The sequence below is a fragment of the Stigmatopora argus genome, chromosome 14, assembly GCF_051989625.1.
Source record: "Stigmatopora argus isolate UIUO_Sarg chromosome 14, RoL_Sarg_1.0, whole genome shotgun sequence".
Classification (NCBI taxonomy): Eukaryota; Metazoa; Chordata; class Actinopteri; order Syngnathiformes; family Syngnathidae; genus Stigmatopora; species Stigmatopora argus.
Window position 1 is genome coordinate 823,385 of NC_135400.1, and position 20,016 is coordinate 843,400.

Consider the following 20,016-nt stretch of genomic DNA (forward strand, 5'->3'; position numbering starts at 1 on the left):
CGGAATTTCCGGAATGTACGCAGTTCACGCGTGACTTCCAAGTATCTCGATAAGTGCACATTTTTGTTTTTTGTTTTAATTTTTTTCCACCAGAGGCCAGGCTCAGGGGAAAAAATATACACGTAATTTGAAAAACGAATCTGCGCAGTTATTGCGATACTTGGAATCTCGTGAGAGACCCATTCATATCTGCTAGATCAGGGGTGTCAGACACGGGTTGGTTCGCGGGCCGCGTTAACGTCAACTCGATTTCATGTGGGCCGGACCATTTTAGATATATTTAGATTTTTTTTATAAATGGATTAAAAGAACCTGATTATAAGTTCTGAATATTCAGTTTTTTATAGATCAAAAATAATATTTATTTTAGCTTTTTTTAAATATATTTTTAGATTTTACAAAACTATTTTTGAACTAAAAACACGGAAAAAAATGATTTTTTTTTTTTAAATTATTGATTTAAAAGGGGAAAAATTAGGAAATGTAATATACATCTATACTCTTCATTCGAATTTGATCCTAAAACAGAAAGTCGGCACTCATGATTTACTTTCCCGGGCCACACAAAATGATGCGGCGGGCCAGATTTGGCCCCCGGGCTGCCACTTTGACAAGTGTGCTAGATGTTACAGTTTGCCCAAGAATAGCTGAAAAGATTTAGCTTTGTCCATGCATACAAGATGATGCAATTTAAATTCATCCAAGCTGGTTGCGTTGTGAATCCACAGACGACCGTTTGAATTAATAAATAAAACACTGTGCCTATATGGCATACAACTGAGAACCTGTCTAAAATCCCGTAAGTATTTCAAATTAATATTTTTTTTTCCCTCAGCCTGGCCTTTCGCGGAAAAAAGTAAATAAAACAAAAAACGAAAATGTGCAGTTATCGAGATACTTGGAAGTGTCGCATGGACTGCGTTCATTCCGGAAATTCACGACTACAGGAAACTTGTATGTGTACTCGTCGTTAATAGTCTGTACGCGAGCTCGGGTCTTCCTGTCTAGAATTTGGGGAGCGCAGTCCCGCGAGATTTACAAGAATCTTGATAACGCTGTTTGCACGATTTTTTAATTATTTTTTTCCCTAGGCGGCCGAGCTGAGGAAAAAAAACAAAAAACAAAACCAAAACAATTTCAATTTGAAAAACGAAGAGGAAAAAAATTAAAAAACAAACCCAAAAATTAATTAATTTGAAAAACGTAGTTTTGAAAAATAATCCCAGAAAAACCCAAGAAAATTAGTTAGTTTGAAAAACGGAGGTTTCATGAAATAATTATAGAGGCAGAGGAAGAGGCAGAGGCAGAGACAGAGCGATAGAGATAGATATACGCTTATTTATTTATTTATATATTTATTCATGTATGTATTTATTTATTAACTTACTTATTACCTATCTATTTATGTCTAAAATGCCTTTCCTATATCTGCATTCTCACCCTCTTGCTACTGTGACAACGAAATTTCCCGAATACGGGATGAATAAAGTTATCCAATCCAATCCAAATCGTTCCAGCGAAAGTTAGAGATCACAGCCTGATGAAGCCAACAGAAGACCACTCGGGTTTCAGTCAGGGGGGCGGTTCTCCCCAATCACTCCCCTCCAGGTCTCAATGTCATTGCCCACGTGAGCATTGAAGTCCCCCAGCAGAACGGGTATTCCCCTGAAGGGACATTCTCCAGTACCCCCTCCAAGGACTCCAAAAAGGGCGGGTACTCTGAACTGGTGTTTGGTGCATACGCCCAAACAACAGTCAGGTCCCGTCCCCCCACCCGAAGACGGAGGGATGCTACCCTCTCGTACACCGTGGTAAACCCCAACATACAGGCACCGAGCCGGGGGGCAAAAAGTATGCCGACACCCGCTCGGCGCCTCTCACCGCGGGCAACTCCAGAGTGGAAGAGTGTCTAAACCTCCTCGAGAGGAGTGGTACCGGAACCCAAGCTGTGCGTATAGGTGAGCCCGACTATGTCGAGCCGGAATTTCTCAACCTCACGTACTAGCTCAGGCTCTTTCCCAACCAGAGAGGTGACATTCTACGTCCCAAGAGTGAGTTTCTGCAGCCGTCGATCAGACCGCTCAAGCCTTAAAAGACGCTGAGTTGTTGCTTCCTGTCCTGTGACCAGAGCGTGTTGTGCATTTTTCCACTCCAATAAATCATGCTTTGTCTTGTCCCTCACCTCAGACCAGTTTGCCATGGGTGACCCTACCAGGGCTACAAGGCTCATAGCTCCAAGGATCATTGGGACACACAAACCCCACCACCACGTTAAGGTAATGACTCATTGGTGGGGATGATTAGGAGATCTACAAGCAAAGGGGCCCCGCTTCGGTCCCACTTGCTTGGGCGAAGTTGTTATTGAGCGTATTTTGGTAATCTATTTGCGTAAGGAACCCATGAATGGGTGACACAGGAGCGCCAGACTTTAAAAAATGTAGCTGACCTGAACCAATTGCCTGAATCAAACCAGGAGGGACATGCTGTTTGCCCAGAAGAGGGCACTGCCGCTGCCACAATCAGAATCCTCTTTGAGAAGAAAACTGTCTTTTCTGGTGTGGAGAGGCGTGTGAGTGGGCCATCAGCAAATCTCATGTGCATAAAAAAAGCAGCTCAACTCAGTGAGACTCTACCAAAATATGCTTGAAATGGAAGCTTGGGGAAATTCCCACTTCTCTGGTGCGCATACAAACACACAACAATCTCTGTCACACCGACACTGATTCACTAATGGTCTTCTGAGTTGCATGGGCGCGCTCGACTTCTCTGACAATAAACCAAATCCCTGATCTGTTGACCCTGCATGTTAGCCACGTCTCTTGAACCAAAAAAGGTTGAAAACCCATTCACACTGTTCGCCCCAGTTTACGCACAAACAGTACACAAAACACTTCCCATATTATGGCTCCACAAATCGCATGCATTCAACAATGTAACAGTTATTTGTAATGCCGTGTTCAGAGATATGTACTGCGATAAATTCTAATACCGTATTTTCACACCTATAAAACGCACCGTCTGGTAGGGCACAGTCTCAGTTGCGGGTATATTTTCTGTTTTTTGTCAATAAATAGGGCCTCGTTTGAAAAGGCGCTAGCATGACACTAGGCTAGCATATGTTATGCTAGCCGCTAGCGTACCTATGTTATGCTATCCGCTAGGGTACCGATGTTATGCTAGCCACTAGCGTACCTATGTTATGCTAGCCACTAGCGTACCTATGTTATGCTAGCCGCTAGTCTACTTATGTTATGCTAGCCACTAGCGTATGTTATGCTACCCGATAGCGTATGTTATGCTAGCTGCTAGCATATGATAGGCTAGCCGCTGGCGTTTTTTTTTAAAGACAGCACAAGTAAAACTAAGTTTGATTATGCTTTATTGAGGTACAAGCAGGGGTGCCCGGCTCAAGGTACACTCTGATATAAAGAGTCCGGCGTTCAACATGCTAGGGTCCACTGTCAGTCAGAGTTGTGTATTCTGGCAAATTGATTCCAGCTTTGGCGAAAGCTCGCACAACAGTGCTGGCCGACACTTGAGCCCAGTCATCCACAATCCATTGTAACTCGTGACATGCATCACTCCCAAGCCTTTGATTCTCCTTGCTGTTATATCAGCATCGACAATTCATTCCAATTGTCACGTAACTCGTGCGACGCTGCCTGCCCGAACTACTATGTTGGCCATCCGTTAGCAAAGCTGTTAAATTGTGTTTGATCCATGGCTTCAGTCCATTTTCCAAGCATTCACACCCGCCTTCTGTGGTCATTCACATCAGGCATTTCCCCTGCATAGCTCTAATATGCTGTTTCTTTGAGTATTGAGTGTTTTGAGGGTTAAAAGCGCTGCAAGTGTGTGAAAATACGGTATATGTTTTTTTGAAACCAAGTTGCTCTTTCTCGGTGAATAAAATACGATAAAAACCTGTACACTTCTATCGAAATAAATGGGACTGTGTGACCCTCGGTCAGAGTTGTTGTGTGCATTTTGAAAATCTGTGATAAAAAAATAAAAAAACAAAATTAAGAATATGGCAAGTTCAGAGGTTGAGGGAAGATATAGGTGAATTATATTGGTAGAATTAATAAGTAGATTGGGTAAAATGAATGAGACAACTTGGGGCAGATGAGCGGAGAAGAGCTGAGTCAGCAGTTGGAAATAAAGAAAGTGGTGCAGTCAGAACGAAAATGGAAAAGTTGTTTGATGAGAAGAATTGTGATTGCTTTGAGAGAAGTGATTAATAGGATCACATCGAAGTGTCAATGTTTGTTTTGTTGGTTTCGGGGATGTTGAGAATTGTGCTGTTTGAAGAAAGTGTTTTTCGGATAAAAGAATGTTTGGGGTAAATTGTTGGATGGCTGTTGAAATGTCAAGTACTCTATTATGATAAGTGATACAAAAGAGAAATGGATGAATGAATGAATGTACTTTGTTAGTGTGTTATCAATATGACCAAAAGGACTGTTATTTTTGTGTAATAATGATTCATTACATTACATGTTATAGGAATTTGAAGACAAGTGCTGCTTTCTTCTTCTTCTTCTTCTTCTTCTTCTTTTTTCACCTCAGGCGCCTGAGGATTACCCTCAGCAGCGCTAGAGCTGCCACTGGAACACGGATAAGTTCATCCAGGGAGTTGCCCAAGCCGCGATGGTAGCGTTCGGTCATTAAGGCCGGGCAGCGGAGCCATAAGTGTTCAGACGACTCTGTTTCCTCGTCGCACAGGCGGCAGCGATCCGAGTTGGATTTCCCCACAAGGTGGAGCCAACGGCGGAGCAGGGGGTGGTGTCCACTGCGGAAACGAATCAGGTCTGTGCGGTCTCCTTTCGATAGGGCAAGTTCTTCCTCTGTGACTTTTGTAGTGTAGGTCTGCAAAAGGCGGGGGTGGGAGAGGGGGGGGGGGGAGCGATCTTCACGTTGGATGATGGCACGTCTTGTGGCTGCGTCCGGGGGGGTATTGGTTTGGTCATCTAACGAGCCAAGTTTAGCTAGGGCATCAGCCAGGTCGTTTCCGCATATGTTGCAGTGGCCCGGGATCCACAGTAGCTGCAGTCGCTTAGGCGGAGGGAAAAGGGCGATGTCACCCTGAAGTCTCCGAATGGCGGGGTCTTGCGTATGGGGGTTTCCCATAGCTTGGACCAGCGATTTGCAGTCACTGAGGATAATTGATGTCTGCCAGTCTGCTGTTTCCCTCAGCCAGGAGAGTGCCTCGGTCAGTGCCACTTTTTCAGAGTGGTAGGAGCTGCTGCGGCTGCCAGTGGCACCATGCCATTGGTGGATGATTGCACTCTCCTTAATGACGACAAAACCTGCACCACCGTCCGCAGTGCCTTCTTTGGTGGATCCATCTGTGAAGATCTGTAGGTCCGGTTTACCCATGCTTCTGATGAGCTCTTCTGCCTTATCTCTTTGGGTGATGGTCGGCATGTGTTTAGAGACTGCGGTAAAGGCGGTTTGGATGGGGGGGGTAATAGCCAGGGTGGGCAGGGATGGGAAGAGTATGTGCAAGGGGTATGGAGTTCGAGAGCGGTAAGACGGGGAAGGGTCGATGATCGCCAGTCTGGCTTCTTTTGCAAACGCATTTTAACGTTTTCATGGAGGAGGCGGTGTCGGGGATCAGAAGGAGGCAGCTGGTTCCAGGCATCCGCCTTAAGAAGTGCTTGTAACTTGAGGCGGGATGAGAGGGGTGTGAGATGTGCCTCATGTAGGACTGCTTCGGTGGGGGTAGACCTGAGGTGGTGAGTTATGGCGCGGGCTGCTTCCAGTTGGGCGGTTTCAAGGGATTTGAGGTGAGTTTGGGCCAGCCAGGGGGCCCATGCCGGTGCTGCGTACTCCGCAAGACTTCTCTGGGTGGCAATATTCACTGTTCTAAGGTCGTTTGGTTGCCAACCCCAGGATGTGCCACTGAGTTTGTGGAGGAGGTTCGTTCTTTTGGACATGGTTTGGCGGACTTTTTTCGCTTGCTCTGCAAACGTGAGTTGTCGGTCAAAAGATACGCCAAGAAAAGTGGGGGTGGGGTTATGCTTGAGGGTGGCGCCATTTATTAAGATCTTTGGTTGCCATTTGGCCTCAGCTGAGTCCAGGCTAAAAAATGACGCCTCACACTTGGTGGTGTTAAGGTTTAGGTGTGCCTCGGAACTCCACCTCCAGACTTTTTCAACCTCCGCTTGAAGTCTGCTTTCCACCTCCTCTTTGTTCCTACCCCGACAAGCAAGAGCCAGATTGTCTGCATAGGCGCTGACCAGGGTGGAGTCGTTGAACTTGTCGAGGAGGTCATTAATGTAGATGATGAATAAGAGGGGTGACAGGACCGAGCCTTGGGGGAGCCCTTCTTTGAAGGTTCTGCTCCTGCCGGTGGTATTGTTGATCCTGACCCTGGCTGTGCGATTTGTGAGCCAGTTGGCGATCCATCTGATGAAGCGGTAGGGGACCCCCAGGTCTGCCATTTTTTGTAAGAGACCTGTTCTCCATACCTGGTCGAATGCCTTGCTGAAGTCAAAGAATGTTGCAAGCGTGCGTTGCCGTTGAGTCGACTGGAAGCCATCAGAGATGAACTGCGACAGTCGCAGGGCCTGGTCCGTCGTGCTTCTTCCCTTTCGAAAACCGGCTTGCCAGTGGCTGAGAAGCTGTTTATCTTCCAACCACCAGGCGAGACGGTTCACGATGAGCCTTTCCATTGTTTTGCTAAGCGTAGAGGTGAGGGCGATGGGTCTGTAGTTCCCAACGTCCTTTGGTGACTTCCCTTTTTTGAGGAAAGGGATGATGGTGGCCACTCGCCAAGCTTGTGGACACCAGCCCTCTAGCCAGCTGGTGTTGACGATATGGAGTAGTTCGGGAAGGATGTTTGCCGGAAGATTTTTTAGAAGGTCCGGGGCTATGTCGTCGGGTCCAGCTGCCTTACCCGCTTTAAGTTGGGACAGCGCTGTCTGCAGTTCAGCATCGGTGAACGGGAGCTCGAGGACTTGTCGCGGTGAGCCGAGCAGTCTGCGGGTAGCTGTACGTAGAGAACGCACTGCTCGTCTGCTCCGCTTGTCACTCTTGCGTCCGCTGACCGAGGCATATTCCCTGATAAATGCTGTTGCTTTGGCTCGGTCACTCACGTACTCCTTGTTCTTGTAGACCAGGGACTCGCCAGATTGTTGTGTTTTGGTGCCTGAGAGGGATTTTACTAAGAACCAGGCTTGTCCCGTAGATCTTGTCTCGGCGATCTTGGTGAGGTGTAAGCGCCATGTGTTCCTTTTCGCTTCAGTGGTTTTTTGTTTGATCTGTTGACAGAGTGCTATCCATTCTTTCCTATTTTGTTGGAGGTCTCGACGTAGTCGATTCCTTTCGCGGATGAGGTCCTTCAGGTCCTGTGTCAACCATGGGAGCTCCTTCTGGCGGATAACTTTGACTGGTATTGTAAGTGCTGCTGCCTCTTTCATGTGTTGCACTAGGAGGGAGAGTTTTTCCGGGGCTGTGGCTGCTGCGGAGATTACGGGTAGGCAATCCATGAGGATGGTACGATACCTCTTCCAGTCAGCTTTCGAGAAGTTGGGTCGTACTCTTCTTTGTTGGCATTCGACACGGAGAGCACGGTTCCACCTAATCAGAATCGGTCTGTGGTCGGAGGTCATCTCGTCGATGGGTTCCCATTGCAGATGTTCGGCCGTGGTGGGGTCAGTGATCGTTAGGTCGGGGGCACTCATGCCTGCTCCTTGTTGGTATCTGGCAGTCCGTGTCCACACGCCGTCATTAAGGAGAGTTAGGTCATGGTCATCGACCCATTGATGGATTGCGTTACCCCTGGGATCTGTCTTGGCAAGTATATCCCAGGTCGGGTGGTGCGCGTTGAAATCCCCGCAGATCAGGCCATGCTCCGTGGGGAGCGAGTTTAACCAGGAGAAATCTTGGGGGGCAGGACAATAATCCGATGTCGCCGGGGGGATGTAGGCGTTGACCAGTGAGAGGTGCCGCCTGCGGGCGATGGGAATGTGGATATGCTGGAGTTCGAGGGGGCCTGATAGGGACGCTGGAAGGATGGAGTAGGGGATGCCGCATCTCAGGTAGACAAGGAGACCCCCGCCTCGTCGCTGTTTTGTGCCTGAGCCCTCACGGTCTTGGCGAATCACGTTATAACCGTCGAGCTGAGGCGTCGGGTCTTCGAGTCCCAGTTTTGTTTCCTGGAGGAGGAGGATGTCAATTTTTAGACGTGCCGTCACCTCTTTCAGTTCGGTAGTCTTGGTCGCCAGGTAGTCACAGTTCCATTGAAGGATGGTGAGACCGGCTTTCCGTGCCTCCGGTAGATCGGCAATCCTATCTGTGGGTTGTTGAGGGTGGGAGGGTTTCAGGTTCAGACAGCTCTGGCAGCACCAGTTATTGTTCCTGCGAAGTATGGTTAAAGCGTGTCTGGTTTCAGGGGCACATTTGAGGTGGAATCCACGTTTGCAGGATCTACATGTCAGGGGAGAGCGTGAAACGATTAATTTGTTATTACAGGTGGGGCAGTTTGCGTTTATAGGTTGGTGTGTTGTTATGGCTGTTTGGTGTGTGGAGGATTGTTGTGTCGGGGGTGGTGAGCAGGTCGGGCATAGCCAGTTTGCATTAATTTGGGAGCGAGGTAGTCCAGAGCAAGAGCGGTGGGATTTGTTGGGGCAGTTCGAGCAGGGGATGGGGGAGATGGTAGGGGAGAAGGAGATTTTGCAGACACAGCATTTTTCTTTCGGTCCCACGTAGGTTGTGCGCGGAAGTGACGGCACGACGGCATTTCCGGAACAGGATCCGCAGAGAAAGCCTTGATGACTCTTTATCTGGGTTCGGGTCAGGCCGCTACAGGTCCTGTGGAAATTTCGTCGGCAAGCGTTGCAGACCAGTGGGGTGAAGTCACGACGGATCGTCTTAGAGCATCCCGGGCAGGTAGGTCCCGGGTTCTCCTCGACGTCGCCTGCCCTTAGGAGGAGTAACCGGAGGTGTGGGGCAGGGCGGACATCTCCGGCTGGATGAAAAACATAGGGCGCCATGTTCCTGGGTGGCATCTCTGGGTGGTTGTGTTGGATTCGCAGGCCGCGGCGGGCGGCCTCTCGGGAGACACCTCGTGAAGGTTCCAACTGTTGTCTCCTGTGCTGCTTTGGAATCTCCAGGGGTAAGGTACTAAATAGAATGGAATTGGTTGACTAAATTCAGAATAATTTATTGTGTTTTGAACTTTCCCCCTGGGGATTCTCCCAAACAATTAACAACTGTTGATTGTTTATACAGGCACCACATGGAGATAGGGAGGCATAAAAAATTGTGATTGTCGCACCTCGAGGGGTTCAAACCCACATCCTGGCACGGGCGGTAGAGGATTTACGACTCCTGATGAAACTATCAGAATTTTGGTTTGGCAGGGTGACAGACATCGCAGCCAAAGAAACTCTAGCCTGATTTCAAAGATGCACAATAAGATCTCTTTGAAATTATGTATAGCATCGGACAACAAAAAAGAGACTATTCCGCCTGGAGGATCTTAAACAAGCAATTAGTAGTAATAACAACTAAATCTATTGAGAATTAAATTGAATGGTAAGGAAAATAACTAAACATAATTAGGGTATGACAATGTTAGAATGCAATTAACAGAGATTGATATGTTTGATTTCATTCTGGTATGTGATTGTATGTTTAGAGTCTGCATTTTTAATAATTTGTTTACTTTTATTCTTAAGGCTCCGAGAAGTGGTGGATCTTTGTGTTTTTTCACAGATATGTGTGCGTCTTGATAAGAAGTAGTTTGCCTCAGCTGATTGTGGATCTGGCTGAAGAGTTCCTTTTTCATGGTTTATTTTTTCTAATATAGATATTGCGCTTTTAAGTACGGTCTATTCAGATGTAAATGTTATATACTGTTGAATTATATCATAGGCACTATTGATTACTCATTTATACAAAATTAGCATTGCTTTTGACAATCATGCAAAATTGAAAAATTTTCTTTATTGGGTTCTTTTACTACTTTTTATTCTTCCTGTTTTTACTTCTTAGTTGCTGTATTGTTGCATGTGCGAAAGCTATGATTAGGAGATTTATTTTTAGTATTAATAACTCGAATGTTTCTGCTACTCAATCATTTGTTGTGTATGATTTTCTCATTCAGTGTTCTCCTACCGGCTCTCCTTCACATGATCGTTTTGATGATGTTCTTATGGAAGTGTTGGAGTTATTTTGGAACCTAACAGGAATATTATGAAATAATGCCGGTGAACTATGGTTAATTTGCTTTGAATGTGGACTACTATTGCTGATGGACCTATACTGAGATCGTGGACCGCTGGAAGAAGAGGAGGAATAATTACGAAAAGAAAAACTTGGTCGAAGAGGATTTAATTTTTATATTTTCTTTCTAGTGTTTTGTTACCATGATGAAATAGTGTATAAAATATGTTTTTTTCTTTCGTGTGTACATCAAAATTGCGATTTTTTATTTTTTTTTACTATACTGAATATTTTGATGTGTTAATTTTTATTTTAATAGTTTTGTTGCAGTTTCCTCTGTGCAAACAGGGGTCTGTTATGAATTATTTGCTATAAAAATACTTAAAGGTTTGTGTACCAAAGCGATAGCCACTAATTTGACCATCGTGTCTGGGCAGAGTCTTCACAACAGTGTGGAAAAACAGCAGGTAACTCTGGGTGTTTGTTGTATAAACAATTTAGCTGTGTTCTGGCAGTTGTGAAGCTTTTACTAATTTGATCATTCCTGGCCTGTCTAGACATCCTCAACAAATGTTTAGGTTAACACCCACTTTGGGTGGAGGCAATGAAGGCTTTAAGAAATGGGAGTCAGAATGGGAATCTTGCCTTTTCTCGAGCCAATAAAGAGAACTGTCATGGAAGCTTCAATAATGTCTTGCCTATATTTTTGTTAACACTTGTTAGGGTTATTAGTCTTACATTATTATATATTTGCTTGCAATGAAGAACGCTTTGCTTCACTTAGCTTATTGACATTAGAAAAGCAGAGTACATCTGCTTGCAACTGTGTAAATGATCGCTCCTGTCAGGAGTGCCCTTTTGGCCCTCCTGGGTTGCCGTCGACACGTACCGGCTGTAGCCAATTCAATGATTACTTTTGGTTCCTGTATTTAAGTAGGCGACGCGTCATCACACGTCGCCGGATCACCACTCTACCATTGACTGTAGTAGCAGTTGCTAGCGGTAGCTAGCGGTCGTTATGCTGCTGCCTTTCTGTTCGCCTCTGTCCGTATGCGCGCCGCATGCGGCCACGCTTGTTTGCACGTTTTGGTTGATGCATTAAAGGACTCGTTATCACGCTAATGCCTCGTCCTCTCCTGCCTCCTGCATTTGGGTCGACCTCCTTCCACGATCGCGTCGCACGACGCGGCGCGATCATAACAGAATGATCCGGCCATAATGGACCCAGCGGGAGGCTACCCACGCTCGCGCCGACGCGATCGTCGACGCCAGCCTCCCTCGGCCCCTTTGGAACGCCAAGTCTTTGTCCGCTGGGACACGGACTTTTCTGAAGGTGAGGACGACGGGGGGCTAATAGACTTAGAGGCTGGATATTGGGACTCCGACCTTTCTGAAGAGGAGGACGGCCAGCGGCTAGGTGAGCTGGATGCTGGAGATTCGGTCTGGGACGGCTATTTTCTTAGCCGATACGGAATCCGATACGCTCCAACTAAAGACGCTGAACGTTATGCCCCACTGGAGAAGGATCGCATTTTCCCCTCCGACTACTCAGACCTGGATTACCCCGCCCAGCATCTGCCAGGCCCGCGGGCCATCTACACAGGACCACCGCGTGGCGGCCGGCGGGGGGGCTCCGGTAGGAGTTTCGAACACCGTCCGTCTTGTTTTTTTGGGGAGGCGCAGCAGCGAAGTCTTTCACCTGGTTGGCTGGCCAGCTACGATGGGCCACCACGTGGTGGCCGGCATGCTGTGACGCCCTCCCGGAGGCGGCGGCGAGCGCCACGTCGCAGGGAGAAGCAGAGGCAGGGCCTGGACGCTCGAGCCCCTGACCAGGCTTCTCGGCCGACCACGCCGCTCCCAGCTCCGCGGCCGACCACGCCGCTCCCAGCTCCGCGGCCGACCACGCCGCTCCCAGCTCCGCGGACGACCACGCCGCTCCCAGCTCCGCGGACGACCACGCCGCTCCCAGCTCCGCGGACGACCACGCCGCTCCCAGCTCCGCGGACGACCACGCCGCTCCCAGCTCCGCGGACGACCACGCCGCTCCCAGCTCCGCGGACGACCACGCCGCTCCCAGCTCCGCGGACGACCACGCCGCTCCCAGCTCCGCGGACGACCACGCCGCTCCCAGCTCCGCGGACGACCACGCCGCTCCCAGCTCCGCGGACGACCACGCCGCTCCCAGCTCCGCGGACGACCACGCCGCTCCCAGCTCCGCGGACGACCACGCCGCTCCCAGCTCCGCGGACGACCACGCCGCTCCCAGCTCCGCGGACGACCACGCCGCTCCCAGCTCCGCGGACGACCACGCCGCTCCCAGCTCCGCGGACGACCACGCCGCTCCCAGCTCCGCGGACGACCACGCCGCTCCCAGCTCCGCGGACGACCACGCCGCTCCCAGCTCCGCGGACGACCACGCCGCTCCCAGCTCCGCGGACGACCACGCCGCTCCCAGCTCCGCGGACGACCACGCCGCTCCCAGCTCCGCGGACGACCACGCCGCTCCCAGCTCCGCGGACGACCACGCCGCTCCCAGCTCCGCGGACGACCACGCCGCTCCCAGCTCCGCGGACGACCACGCCGCTCCCAGCTCCGCGGACGACCACGCCGCTCCCAGCTCCGCGGACGACCACGCCGCTCCCAGCTCCGCAGATTCCCGTGCCCAAGCCACGCACAATACTCCCATTGCCACCGGGGCCGCCAGTCGCACCCGTGCCGAAGCCACGAACCAGGCTTCCGGTCCCGGCGGGTCTGCCGAGCTCCGTTCTTCCGAGCTCCGTTTGGCCAAGTCCCAGACTGATAGATTACATCCTTGCCGGTTTCGGTCGGCCCGGTTTCAGCCTCACCCCGGCTGATTTCCTCGAGCCCAGCCCTCTCCCGCCCAGCTCTCTCCCGCCCAGCTCTCTCCCGCCCAGCTCTCTCCCGCCCAGCTCTCTCCCGCCCCGCTCTCTCCCGCCCCGCTCTCTCCCGCCCCGCTCTCTCCCGCCCCGCTCTCTCCCGCCCCGCTCTCTCCCGCCCCGCTCTCTCCCGCCCCGCTCTCTCCCGCCCCGCTCTCTCCCGCCCCGCTCTCTCCCGCCCCGCTCTCTCCCGCCCAGCTCTTGCCCGCCCGGAAGTGGCGGCGACGCGCCGGGGCCCCTGGATGAGGGGTTCGGCGAAGGCAAGAGCGACTCTCCGGCGCCCCTGGACGAGGGGGCCGGCGAGGGAGAGAGGGACTCTCCGGCGCCCCTGGACGAGGGGGCCGGCGAGGGAGAGAGGGACTCTCCGGCGCCCCTGGACGAGGGGGCCGGCGAGGGAGAGAGGGACTCTCCGGCGCCCCTGGACGAGGGGGCCGGCGAGGGAGAGAGGGACTCTCCGGCGCCCCTGGACGAGGGGGCCGGCGAGGGAGAGAGGGACTCTCCGGCGCCCCTGGACGAGGGGGCCGGCGAGGGAGAGAGGGACTCTCCGGCGCCCCTGGACGAGGGGGCCGGCGAGGGAGAGAGGGACTCTCCGGCGCCCCTGGACGAGGGGGCCGGCGAGGGAGAGAGGGACCCTCCGGCGCCCCTGGACGAGGGGGCCGGCGAGGGAGAGAGGGACCCTCCGGCGCCCCTGGACGAGGGGGCCGGCGAGGGAGAGAGGGACCCTCCGGCGCCCCTGGACGAGGGGGCCGGCGAGGGAGAGAGGGACCCTCCTGCCCTCCCGACCGAGGGGGCCGGCGACGGCGAGAGTGACCCTCCTGCCCTCCCGACCGAGGGGGCAGGCGACCCCCCGAACAGCCAGGGTAAGGTACCCGACGACCATGCTAAGGTTCCGTTGTCTGTTGAAGGCAGGGGGCTTGGCCAGCACCCTAAGCACCAGCAGGGAGGCCCGCAGGACCGGCTACTCCCGCTACTCCCACTCCTCTCCAAGCGCCGAGGTCTGCTGGAGAGGCCTCTCCTACGTCTCGTCACCGGCCGGCACGGACGCCCGCCGGACCGACCCTGCCCACGCCTCGTCATCGGCCGGCGCGGACGCCCGCCGGACCGACCATGTCCACGCCTCGTCATCGGCCGGCGCGGACGCCCGCCGGACCGACCACGTCTTCGCCTCGTCTCTGGCCGGCGCGGACGCCCGCCGAACCGGCCACTCTTCCATTGCTTCACGGGCTGGCGCGGACGCCCGCCGGACCGGCCAACCTCTCGTTGCTTCACGGGCTGGCGCGGACGCCCCCGGACCTAGTGTACAGTTCCCGCCCGCCCTCCCTGGCTGCTTTTCCGTTTTTTCATGGACACTTGGCTTTGGGGCGTCTGGGATCCGTCCCTTAGGGGGGAGGTACTGTCAGGAGTGCCCTTTTGGCCCTCCTGGGTTGCCGTCGACACGTACCGGCTGTAGCCAATTCAATGATTACTTTTGGTTCCTGTATTTAAGTAGGCGACGCGTCATCACACGTCGCCGGATCACCACTCTACCATTGACTGTAGTAGCAGTTGCTAGCGGTAGCTAGCGGTCGTTATGCTGCTGCCTTTCTGTTCGCCTCTGTCCGTATGCGCGCCGCATGCGGCCACGCTTGTTTGCACGTTTTGGTTGATGCATTAAAGGACTCGTTATCACGCTAATGCCTCGTCCTCTCCTGCCTCCTGCATTTGGGTCGACCTCCTTCCACGATCGCGTCGCACGACGCGGCGCGATCATAACAGCTCCTGAGTTAGCCTAAAGAACACTCCTCTTTGACAGCTGGAATATGGAGAAGATCCGGTGGACCTTCATTTGTTTTGAGAACTATCAACTTCTCAAAACTGTTTTCACACCCCTCCCTTGAGAAGATCCGGTGGACATTCATTTGTTTTGAGAGCTAAAACTCCTATTGACTTCTCACTCCTATTTTCACACGCCTCCCTTGAGAGCTGAGATGTCTGTTGTAAGTCTGATGTCTGAAGTTAATAAACAGCCACAGAGATGGGTCTAACGGCAGAATGAACTTGGACGAAGGCGCGTCAGTTTGATTACCTCTTGCAAGAACACCATAGATGAGTCTCCTGTCTCTTTTATTTGTGCGTGCATTTGGGAATGCCTATTGGTGAACCTATCACTTGTTTCACCAGATCTTTCAGAACAGAGAAAAGAAGATCCTACAATCACCAAACACCAGATTGGCTTACCAACATGTACCAACATGTCAATCCTCGAATTCTCTCTCCCTCTCGCGCCGTCTCCCCCTACCTCTCGTTCCCTCCCCCTTCCCTCTCAGTCCCCCCTCCCTCTCAACACTCCCCACCCCCCACATCAATATGGCTCTTTCAACAATTTGGTTTAGCCAGTAGAGGGCATACACACATTGCCTTAAGCCTGCCATGTGCGGGGAAACACTCATGCATGTTTTAATTACCATTTCTACAAAAATACCTTCAACATTCGCTAAATTTACATGAATTATCACTAACTAGGATTGGCTATGGCACCCATGACCATCGTGAGGATATGCAGTACAGAATGAATGTTAAATACTCTGCAATCATTCAGTAACCAGGAGCAATCTGGCATTACTCCAAAAGTATTATCTTTCAACAGATGAAGTCATTCATAAAACTGGTTTATGTTTTGAAATGTTTCTAAGAAGCAGGGAAGTTGCACATCTGTTAGAATAAACGTTTGAGTACCATTCTTAATCATTCCAAATGATTACCTGTGCAGTGAGCAGGTCCACGGAGGGGATGTAGAATTCCTCTCCACTGCATACAGAAAGCGAAGACTGTTCTTGCGAGGCTGTGGATGATTTTGCATCCATAAGCACATGATTTTTAACCTGTTGGCCATTGGCACAGTATTAGTATATTAAAAATTACACAGGCATTTTTCTTGTAATTTTCACACCATAATTTATGTGTTTGGCTTTCTTCCAAAGTGTTGTCTCCATGTTCATACCTGTGGTGTGGCACACGGTGATACAAGTATCCCATCAGCCATCATAGGAGCAGGGGCCTGTGGGTCTACTACAATGCTGCACCAAACCCTTGGTCCAAATTGCTCTCCAACATGGGCAAGGCGCCAGTGTGAGGTGTAAGAACCCTCCACTAAAGGAGCACTTAATGTTACACTCACAATACCAACCTAGACAGAGAGGAACATGTAGCCTAGTTACGTATTGAAGGACGATTGTGTGACTATTTACCTGCGATGTATAATTTGCTGCATTATATTGTGTAATGGGGCTATACTGGGAATGCTGAATTATTAGGTGAATGAGCATTTTGATGAAATCCTTCTTGTCTTCATGCATGTTGCCTTACCACAAACTGTATAGGCTCGAAAGCCCACTACCAATAAAGCATATCAAGGGATGTGCATCTCTTTAATGAGAGGGGAGTGGTCTAATGACATCAGCACCCCATATCGGGTGTGCATAATTATCAGGCAACTTCCTTTCCTTTGGCAAAATGGCTCAGAAGGGGGACTTGAAAGGCTCCATAAAGTCAAAAATAGAGATATATTGACGATTCTGAAGCATGATCATCAAACATTCAAGCGTTTCATTCAAAATAGTCAACAGGGTCGCAAAAACCGCGTGGAAAAACCAAGGCACAAAAAAACTGCCCATAAAATGAGAACATCCAAGCGTGCACCTGCCAAGATGCCACTTGCCACCAGTTTTGCCATATTTCAGAGCTGCAACATTACTGGGTTGCCCAAAAATACAAGGTGTGCAATACTCAGAGGTAAGGTAAGAAAGTCTGAAACATGACCACCACTGAACAAGACACACAAGCAAAAACATCAAGACTGGGACAAGAAATATCTCAGGACAGATTTTTCTCAAGTTTTACGGACTGATAGAATTGAGAGTAAGTCTTGATGGGCCGTATGGATGGACCCGTGGCTGTATCATTAAAGGGCAGAGAGCTCCATTCCGACTCAGACACCACCAAGGTGGAGGTGGGGTACTGGAATGGCCTGCTTATTCACCTAAACTGAAGCCCATAGAGAACCCGTGGTCCCTCATCAAATGTGAGAGGGTCTAGCAGGCCCTGGTTGCTGCCGCACACAATCTTGATCATGAACAGATCAAAACGCTGAGAGCAGGCTTTTAAGTAACCTTGCAAAAAATATTGCCCATTGATTGGTTTTTGAATGACAGAAATTTATATTTCTGAATGTTGAGCTGTTATAATGGTTTCCCTGGTAAAAAATAAATAATTGAAATCTATATAAATATTTGTTTTTGTTCAGTTGCATAATAATTATGCACAGTAATAGTCACCTGTACACAGACTGGGATATAATTATATGTGCGCATTAATCATTATATGTATGTGTGCAATATTAATCATTATATGTATATGTGAAACATTAATCATTATATGTGTGTGCAATATTAATCATTATATGTATATGTGAAACATTAATCATTATATGTATGTGTGCAATATTAATCATTATATGTATATGTGAAACATTAATCATTATAAGCTCAGTATCATGGTTACCGAAGGACACTTCCCCCTGCAGCTGGCCCCGAGGACGTTTAATTGTTTTGCCCTATTCAGAGGACTATTGACCTGACAGATCACCCAGTCCCTGGCTCCGAGGACTGTTGATCTGGGTTCGCAATGAACATCTGTGAAGGACTCTTAAATTGCTGCTCGTTTCATCTTTTATGGAAATTGTTTTGCTTACTTGTGCAAATTCTTACGCAGTTGTTTTTGGTTTCCGACCTTAATTGTTATTTTGAAGACCTGATATGCAATTAATGTTGCAGTTGTTTTTTGACCTTAATTGTGTTATTCGGTTAGCTTATGCAATTGTTTGAATAAGATAACCTTAATTGTTTTGATTATGTGCGACTAAATGGACAGAAGAGGATGCCTTTCTTTAGAATGATCCGTGGCGAGGACGAGCCAGGACCGATTCTCACTTGCAAGTTAATGCTGGATTATGTCTCGGATGTCTTTCCTTTTTTTAAAGTATATCTATTAATGAACCTATCAATAGTTAATACAAGAGCCGGGCCCGCCTGCTTGTTTAGAACCAAAAGACAATTGTTATGCTATAAAAAAATTCTCTTTTGAAAAATGGGTAAGTTACATGTAAAGCACAGCAAACGTGTATACAATTATGTACAGGTATACAGAAGCAGGAATATGCCTTTTAGGAAAAAGTAAGGAACAATTTCAAAAGACAGGCTGACGAATTCTACCTATTTAAGCAATGTTTGGGTGTTATTTTTGTTAAAACATTTTAAACCAAAGTGAAAATATGACAAAGATAAAAACTCACAAAATTGCGGTGCTGTTGCGTAGTTCATGCAACTAACTTCAAGCGGAAATGACTAAGCGGAAGCACTGCAGTGTGCATGGAAGAAGGTATGGGTTTTTCAAAACTGCAGAGAGTAATGTTTAAGACTACCACAATTGAGCAGCAAGTTAACATATTTATGGTCAGGGATACTCATCGATAATCCTTGCAAATGTTCAAAGCTTGAGTTTACACACTAGGTAGGTAAATAAATTCAATCATTCGTCTATTAGGATCCGACAGCTGTTTCTGGCCAACATAAAAAATGTCAACTCTCTACGATGCACGGTTTGGACAAACGTAGCGTGAGAATGTTAACATAAACCATCCATAAATCTCGCTTGATCTATTCTATGCTCCCCAAATCACTTTTTTTTCTGGTTGGGACGGGAAAACTCGGCGAGACACGATGGTGCTGCCCGCGCTGACCCAATGCAGTTGTAAGGTACGATGCCTTTCCACGTCATTCACAAACATAATTTTCGGAAGAATTTCCCCCAGCGAGTTTCCAGGTGCACACACATACACCCACAAATCCATCCATAAATCACGCTTTATATGGATTATAGAATAGATAAAGCGTGATTTATGGATGGGTGGATGTTTTATAACTCCCGTCAAGAGAGAAAAAAAGTGTTTCGGGGAGCACCTGGAAACTCGCTGGCGGAAATTCTTCTGAAAATGACGTTTGCAAATGACGTGGAAAGGCATCCTACCTTACGACCAATCAGCCACACTTAGGGGACATAATGTAAAAACAACGATTCGTATATGAACTCTGCTTTCAGCTTTAGCAAACAAAAGATTGAGTTTACACACTTAGAGAAGGTGAAGAAATCCAATCACTTGTTGTTAGGTTTATCTTATTATAAATGTGTATCAATATTATTATATTATATATGTGCTTGCAACGAAGAGTTATTGACATTAATATAAAGGGCATTTTAATACATCTCTTGCAAAAGTAATGACTGTGGTTCGCATCAAGAGGACTGTGAATTGCTTTGGGCATCAAAATGGTTCACATCGAAATGTGGATTGTTTTGGAAAGCATGAAGATGGTACACAAGAAGCGCTCTTGGGAACTGTGGATTGTTTTGGGAAGCATCAGCATCTCAGGATGGTTCACATCAAAACTCTCTTGGGAAGATTCGACAGACCTACAATTGTTTTGAGAACTGAGATGAATTGTTATGAGACTCTCAAAATGTTTAGACTTCTGTGGGGCATGGTGTTAAAATCTTATGAATAAGTTAGCGATAGAGACATTGAGATATTAGAATGATCTTGACTGGACACGTGGGTGGATGTATTCTCTTCTTGCAATAATTAAAAGATGTGACTTCAGATGCCTCTTTTATTGAAAGGTTAATTTGGAAATACCTAAGGATAAACCTATCACTCGTCTATTAGGATCTGACAGCCGTTTCTGGCCACCATAAAAAAATTCAACTCTCTAGTTGCACTGTTTGGACAAACGTAGCGAGAGAATCTTAACATACACACACACACACACACACACACACACACACACACACACACACACACACACACACACATCCATCCATAAAACACGCCTTATAAGGATTAAAGGCTAAA

The 20,016-nt window shown here is 48.8% G+C and overlaps 1 protein-coding gene across 28 annotated transcripts in view; it reads right to left on the bottom strand.

Moving 5' to 3' along the window:
• nbr1b (NBR1 autophagy cargo receptor b) overlaps positions 1-20,016 on the bottom strand; it is a 394,738-nt gene that overhangs the window by 105,775 nt on the left and 268,947 nt on the right. For all 28 annotated transcript variants that reach the window (XR_013304864.1, XR_013304862.1, XR_013304863.1 and 25 more), the window contains 2 exons: positions 16,051-16,236; positions 15,812-15,931 (listed from right to left, as the gene is read on the bottom strand). Coding sequence is in view for 22 of the 28 variants with exons in the window: in XM_077618756.1 (XP_077474882.1) it covers positions 15,812-15,931; positions 16,051-16,236 (306 nt within the window). In the remaining 6 variants the exon portion in view is untranslated. The remainder of the gene's footprint in view (positions 1-15,811; positions 15,932-16,050; positions 16,237-20,016) is intronic.